Source organism: Physeter macrocephalus, chromosome 20, assembly GCF_002837175.3.
Source record: "Physeter macrocephalus isolate SW-GA chromosome 20, ASM283717v5, whole genome shotgun sequence".
NCBI classification, from domain to species: Eukaryota; Metazoa; Chordata; class Mammalia; order Artiodactyla; family Physeteridae; genus Physeter; species Physeter macrocephalus.
Genome location: NC_041233.1, coordinates 2264140 through 2271980, shown reverse-complemented (window position 1 = coordinate 2271980; position 7841 = coordinate 2264140). Strand labels below are relative to the sequence as shown.

Below are 7841 nucleotides of genomic sequence, written 5' to 3'. Positions count from 1 at the left end.
TCAACCACTGCGTCACCAGGGAAGCCCCAGGGCCAATATCTTTTACGTGGCCCTCCCCAGACACCTCATGGGCCTGGGGGAGTAAGCAGCCCTTACAGCCCTGTTCTCACAACTGGCAGGGTCAGGGTCAGGGATCGGCTTGTGGACCAGCCCCCCATCACCCCGAGGCCGAGCGGGTGCAGAAGACAAGCTGGTGTCCAGCCTCGAGCCAGTGAAAATGCACTTCCTTTATTTCTCCCTCTGCGTGTTTCCCAGGAGGGGGAGAAAGGGTTCGGCCCTTTTACACACCGCGTTCCCTGAACCGAGAGGCTCAAAATCTGTTCACCGTGGAGGCAGTCTCATTAATATGGGTTTATCTCTTTCTCTCCATTTCCGACTGGTGAGCGAGGCTGATCTCTTCCCTCCTTTGATGGGTCTGGGGAGCCAGAAGCCCGGCGGACGGCAGGGATGGTGCCACAAGCCCAGCGATGGGGCAGGCAGGCCCGGGGTGTGGAGTCTGCTGAATGAAGCCCCCAGCACACCGACAGGCGGAGGGGGGGGTGCCTCTGTGGGAGCCGAGGACAAACATTGTTCAGTTTCACTGAAGCTCTAGACTCACTACCAGGCTCCCTGGAGCCCCGCACGCCGTGGGTGGGCAGGAGTGGGGACAGGTTAGGAGGCCCTGCCTGAGCCTGAACACCCCCCATCCAGTCACCTAGGCTGTTTCCCGGGGAATGAGGAGGGGACACGTACAAGACAGGCAGCCCTTTCTTTATAATGGGGGGCCGTATAAATAGCCCCGGCGGCTGCTCTGTGTTGGATGAATTTCCTGCTCCACTCCTTCTATCTCACCGTGGGCCACTGGGCTTCTGCCTTCTGTCAGTGACCGTGAGAGAGAACACTTTAGCGACCTGCTTGGCAATGTTTCAGGGATTCTCACACCTAAAGTACTCATTGCCACCCCGCCTGCACCCAACACACACACACACACACACACACACACACACACACACACACACACACAGGAGCTTCATCACCGGGAGAAGCCTTCACCATATCATGGGATTTAAAGTTCCCGTGGGAGGTAATACAGTCACTGACATGATAGAATCATGTGAAAGCTAAAAAGCACCGTGAGCCTTCGAGTTTGAGAGCGTGGAGGGCCCGAGGGCAGAAGTAAGGTCCAGAAGCAGGACAGGACCCTCCCTGACCAGGAGCTCCCTCCTCACACGCGCACAAGCCAGCCTTGGCCTCGTACCCCGTGAACCGTAGGAAGGTGGGGATCGGTCAGAAGCATGGGGCGGGGACTGACCTGTCGCTCCAGGACCCAGTCCACTCAACTTGTCCCCAAGGGTTCCGGATTCTGATGAGCTCTATTTTCTGGCCTCGGACGTTTACCTAAAAGGGAAAAGCGTCAGAGAAATGTGAGATGCTAAATCCATCTGTGAGCTCCAGGGTGGGTTCTCTCCAGCTGAGGCTGGCTTTTCTGAAAGCCTTGTTGACACACTAAGAACACGTCAAAACTCATCAGTTGTTAACTAGCCCTCAAAATTTCCTAATTCCTATTGAACGCGATGTTATATTAATCACCCCAGAATGGTTATGTCGCATCTGGGAAACAAAGTGGAATTGTAATTAACAAGAAGTGAGTCCACAGGAATCTTCAAATGAGTGAGTTTTCTCTCTAGACTGGAACCCCCCAGAGGCAGAGGCCAAGTCTTATTTATCGCGTATCTTCAGCATCCAGCAGTCAGTGGGTCTAACACTGAGTTTTCTTCATCCTTAGCATCTGACTCCCAGATGATCAGAACATAAGCACATGCTGGGAGTTTACACAACCGCAATAAACAAAAACCCACTTCTAAGTCTTCTCAATTCGATCTTCTCCCCCTTTCAGGTGTCACATGAGGGTCTCTGCTGCCACACGGAGAGCCCTTGAGCCAGTACAGAAAGAGGACTCAGCCCTCAGGCTCTGCCCAGAGCAGGAAAGAGCACCAATGCATAGAGAGGTTTTGGGGGTTGAAGGGTGAGAGTAAAAGACTTGGATTCATCAACGATCCAGGAATTTTAGTTCTCAGAACACTTTATCCTCATACCTTTGGCATAAATTTTCTCTTTTTACGTGCAAAGTCATTTAAGTTAGTACGAACTCTCCAGAGTCCAAGTTCGCCATGAAAGAGGTTCGTTCACTGAAATGTGTGGGGAGGCGAATTCCTCACAGGTGGAGAGGAAGCAAACACAATTGAACAGAGTGTCCTACGATGGGAAGGTTTCTGCCATCACTTGCAATAACATTTAGAAGATCTGACATCAGGAATCACAGGCCTGCTCGAGTGAGTGATTGGAAGGCGTGTGCGGACAGGGAGGGGCGAGGAGGGGGCTGACACCCCAAAGAGCCCAGCTGCATCCCCCCCCCACCCCCGCTTGGGCGCGCTGCTCACGCCGCCCGCTGAGGGGGAGGGACAGGCTCCCTCTGCACCCCGGGCTCCCCACTCGTTTGGAGCATGGTGCTCAAAACATGGCAGCCACTGGAGGAGACCGGAAGTGCCCAGGTCCCCTACCGACTGGGTTTGAGATTCACCCAAGGGGGGCACGGAGGGAAACCCTTTGGACTTCACTGAACTTGACCCTGCAAGGGCGCCACCCTCTGCTTCTCATCTTCCTCTCTCATCTCACTTTCTCCCCTCCTCTTTCCCGTGCACTCCTCCGAACAGAGCACTCACCGAAAGTCACAGTGGCGCCGTGTGGGGTCTGGGTGGCCCCCCTCCCGGCCCCAGGGATTAGTTCCACCCTGAACTACAGCTGCAGAGAATAGGACTTCGGATGGTTAATTTTATGTGTCAACTTGACTGGGCCATGGCGTGCCTAGATGTTTGGTTATGCATTATTCTGGGTGTGTCTGTGAAGGTGTTTCTGGATGAGATTAGCATCTGAACTGGTAGACTGAGTGCAGCAGATGATCTTCCCCATTGTGCGTGGGCCCCATCTAATCAGCTGAAGGTCCAAAAAGAACAAAAAGGCAAAGGAAGGGAGAACTTGCCCTCTCTACCTGACTGCTGAGCTGGGACTTTTGTCCTTTTCTGCTCTTGGGCTGGGACTTACTGATTCTCCTGGTTCTTAGGCTCTTGGGCTTGGACTGGAACTGCACCACTGGCTCCAGCCTGTGGATAGCAGGGCTTCTCAGCCTCTATAATCAGGTGAGCAATTCCGACTACTAAGTCTCTTCATATACAGATTTAGCCTATGGGTGCTGTTTCTCTGGAGAACCATGTCTATGCCAGGACTGATGTGGAATCAGGGAAGAAAAGAACAGAAAAAACAAAGACCAGGTTCTCGCAGCTGCTGACCAAGTTTATACTGTGCCGGCCTCACAGGTCTCTCTCTCTCTCTCTCTCTCTCTCCCACGTTTGCTGTTTTGAATTCCAGCCTTTCTTCTTTGGATGAGACATCCTCTGTCATGTCCGAAAGTGCAGTTTAAACTGCAATGCGCTATGTAGGTTTACGAAGTCTGTCCCCATACCCTGTCAACAGGGGTCCCTGTCGCCTACCTGGTCAACGCCTGTCACTGTGTAGGCATGACCCCTAATGAGACCAAAAGGTGTCTGGGCTTCAGATTCTGCAGCATTTCTGATCTAAAACAAAAAAGGAGCAGTATCTACATCAAACCTTCCCCAGCTGGCCAGACACAGACACAGACGCAGCCGGCCCAGTCCCTCCTGCCCCCTCAGGTGAGGGCCCCGTGAGTGGGCATATAAAATGGGTACACGGGAGCCCCCCTAAGTGGTTAGCAGAGACATACAGCAATTCCCAGCCTCTTCCCAGGGTGGAGGTCCCTCATTCTTTGCTTGGACTTCACCGAAGAGTTTACATTCTTGCCCCCAAACAGAAAAACCTGACCTTTCCAACCATGTAGCAATAGCAAGGAACAGACACCAAAGAGTCAGTAAGAAGCATATAACCATATGACATGCAATTCTATGTCACAAACTTGAAAAAGTAGAGGAAATTTACTAGCAAAGGATAAATTCGCCAGGTTAATCCAAGAGGAGATAGAAAAGTTGAATAGGCTTCAAAAAATAGATGAGGTAAAATTACATGCGTGTGTTTGTATGCATAAAGAAATTAGAAAAAATGCTGTTCTGTTTCTATCCACGGGTATATTTTTTCATGATCTATTAAGTGAAAGAGACAAGTTTCAGGGAAGTGTAGAGTAAGATTCCATTCAGTAAACACTGCCCCCGAGTCTGTGCATATCCTGTTGCACGAGCGAGGACAGAGGCCTGACGGGCACCCGACAGGCGTCCCGGCGTGGACGGGGGAGGGAGACAGAGTTTTGCCCTGTCCATCATCTCAGGATTCTTCCACCTGATACAGCAAGGGCCTCTTACCTCAGCAACTCGAAAACCATTAAACACAAACGTTTGTTTTAATTAAAATAAATAAGCATTGCCCCCGCCCCCCTGCAATGTATGCCTCTTCCGTGGGCAGCCTGGCATCTGAGCCTAGAACAGGGCCTGGGATGCGGCCAGCCAGCGACTTAGGTCAGGTCAGTGGAGCAGCCCACCAGAGAGCCCCTCTTCAAGGCCTTGTCTAGAATCTCAGAGAAGTTCCCGGGAGCCTCCTTGGTTGTGAAGGCCTCTGCCACGCCCCCGGTGAAGTCCTCCATGGCCTCGATGGCGCTGACCCCCTTCAGAGCCTCGTAGCTCCCGTTCAGCCTGTGAGGGCGGCAAGAAAGCCTGGCAACGGCTGCAGGGAACAAGGACCACCACCAGGTGGCGCCCCTCAGCCAGAGTTTTTCTACCTTTTCTAACCAAGAACCACCTCCCGGGGCTCGCCCCGGCTGGGGATGTGGAAGAACGTTGTTAGCAGGAATGGGGTTTCCTTGGAGCTCTGAGGAAACCAGAGATGCTGAGAACTCTGTGAGAGAGGCAGTGGGTGTGGTGGTAAGGAGACAGGCGGGGACCTGGGACCCTTGGCTGCAGGGCTGCCGTGCTGGCACCTGGACACACCTCTCCTTGAGCAACAAAATACAAAGAAACTGTATGGGACTAAACTGTGCATGCGCAGTTGAGACAAATTCTGGACAAAAGAGACCAAGAAAAATAACCAAGTGCCACTTTTGAAGAGCCGCGAGCAAAAGCTGGCCACTGCGCATGCCCCCGCACGCAACACCACCTAAGGGGTGGGCAGACCGCCTAAGCCACGCCTCCGGCCCGACCCCTGGACGCACCCCTACCCTCACCCCGCATAAGGAACAAGCTCGCCGCCCCATCCCCCCAGGGAAAAAGCAGGCAAGGAAGCATGTTGCTTGTTCTCGCTCCCCCCTGCTGCAGCAGGGGCCCCCATAAAGCCTTGCCTGACTTTCCTGTCTGGCCTCTGATCAATTTCTATCGATTAAGGAGGCCAAGAACCCTGGGCGCTGACAGACCGCAGGTCCAAGTGCCAGTTCCCCCACTTACAAGCTGAGGGATGCTGGACCAACTCACTCAGCGCTTCCGTTTCCTAATTTTCGAAATGGGGTTGCACTCTTCCTCCTCGGGCTGCTGTGAGGTTTAAATGAGCCTCCTTCTCCCGTCTCACGTGGAATGGGGCCTGAGCGTGAAGCTGTTAGCTGTATGAGACCGAGAGGGAGATGGAGGCACTTCTCTTGCTTTCTGGACCCATGTAGTCCTAGCCGCTTTTCTCTCTTCTTCTCTTTGATTAATGGCGGTTGTACATTAACATCTTACATCGGTGTGGTGCATTTGTGACAGTGACTGAACCAGTACGTCATTGTTATTAAAGTTCATACCATATTCTCATTTCCTTAGTTCTCACCTAACGTACTTTTTCTGTTGGAAGATCCCATGCGGGGTCCCCCATCATCACACTGAGTCAAGTCTCCTGAGGCTCCTCTGCCGTGACAGTTTCTCAGGCTTTCCTTGTTTTTGAGGAGCTGGACAGTTTTGAGGCACTGTCGCTGTTCTGTAGAATGTGCCTCAGTCGGGATCTGTCTGCTGGTTTTCTCATGCGTAGACTGGGGTGACAGGCTTGGGGAAAGAAGACCACTGGGGTGAAGTACCCTTCTCATCACGTCGTACCGAGCATACATCGTGTCTTCATGATTTGTCACTGTTGATGTCGCCTTGATCACCGGCTGAGGTCTCCTGTCTGTCATGTTTCTCCTCTGTGAACTTACTCTCCCCCCACCCCCCCTTTGGAGTGGGGGTCATGCTCCACCTTCCTGAGGGCAGAGAGTCGACATAAATTCCCCGGAATTCTTCTATGTGGCAGATTTGTCTCTTCTCCCCCATTTATTTATTCAATGATTTATTTACATCAGTATGGACTCATGAATATTAATTTTATACTTTGGTTGATAATCCAATACCATTTTACTTATTTTGTTGCTCTAATTGTTCCAGCTTTGGCTACTTTCGGCTCCTTCAGTTGCCTCCCGTGTCCCTTTGACATAACTCCATCACTGTGTGTGTGTGTCTGTGTGTGTGTGTGTGTGTGTGTTTAAAGCATACACACACACATTCACTTCCTGACACTGCAAGATACTCTAGGCTCATCTTTTGTGTTTCTTGCCCCAGTTCTACAACCATCCTTATCTCCAGGGAGCCCTGGTTCCTTTGATTGGAGAATGGCGTTAGAGACCAAGACCTGAAAAGTAGGAGTGCTTGTTGCTATGGGATTGTCGTTGCTTCCAGGCCCTCTCAGCTGATAAACAAGGAAATAATACCTGTGTACTAACCCATGAGTGACGCATATACTCATCAATGTGTAACCATCTCTATTCAGCTAAACCTGAGTTCATACTGATGTCCCCAACTCTGACTCACCACCACTTATATCATTCTAGCCTCCTCCACCAGGCTTCTCTGTAACCTCTCACTCCAACAGTGAGAAACCTGGCTTCCACCATCTGCCACCCATTTACTTAATTGTTCAATTCAGTAGATATGTATAATGGTATCAGAATTGCTGTCTTGTACCCCATGAGAAACAACTTTACCAGCTAGTGTACGGTGCTTGTGTACAATCTCTCTGTCGTTCTTTCTTTCTTTTGCCACGCGGCATGTGGGATCTTAGCTCCCCGACCAGGGATGGAACCCTCGCCCCCTGTATTAGGAAGCGCAGAGTCTTAACCACTGGACCACTAGGGAAGTCCCAATCTCTCTGGCTTTCAATCTCACAGACTGCACTCATTTCCAGAGTTACTTAGGTCAGCGCCTTTCTCGCCTACACCTTCAATGAGTTTGTTTCATAGATTTGTAATACTATTAGATTGTTTTGTCACAGGCTGCTTTTCATACTGGGATTCCTTTATCCTCCTGGATGATTTTTAAGTTCATATATATTAAGGTTCACTCTTTGTGCTGTAAAGTTCTGTGGGTCTCATAAAGGCATGGTGTCATATATTCACCATTACAGTATCATACAGAATAGTTTCATTGGCCTAAAAAAAACCTCTGTGCTCTACATATTCATCTTTCCGTCCCTCCTTCCTTCCCCCCAAACTCTCAACAACCGCTGATCTATTTTTTATGTCTGAAACACTCCTTTATTCCAGTTATTCTTCTTATTGCCTTGTTCCAACTACAAGTAAGCTTTCCTCTAGCCAGAATTTCCTTTTTTTTTTAACATCTTTATTGGAGTAGAATTGCTTTACAATGTTGTGTTAGCTTCTACTGTATAACATAGTGAATCAGCTATACGTATACATATATCCCCATATCCCCTCCCTCTTGCGTCTCCCTCCCTCCCACCCTCCCTATCCCACCCCTCTAGGTGGTCACAAAGCACCGAGCTGATCTCCCTGTGCTATGCGGCTGCTTCCCACTAGCTATCTATTTTACATTTGATAGTGTATATAT

At 50.6% G+C, this 7841-nt stretch overlaps 1 protein-coding gene across 1 annotated transcript in view; it reads right to left on the bottom strand.

Moving 5' to 3' along the window:
• Positions 1-1266: 1266 nt before the first annotated feature.
• Positions 1267-7841, bottom strand: part of CAPN9 (calpain 9) — a 22426-nt gene continuing 15851 nt past the window's right edge. The window contains 3 exon segments of the mRNA XM_024117072.2: positions 1267-1377; positions 3528-3611; positions 4517-4694. Of these exon segments, the coding sequence (XP_023972840.1) occupies positions 1267-1377; positions 3528-3611; positions 4517-4694 (373 nt within the window).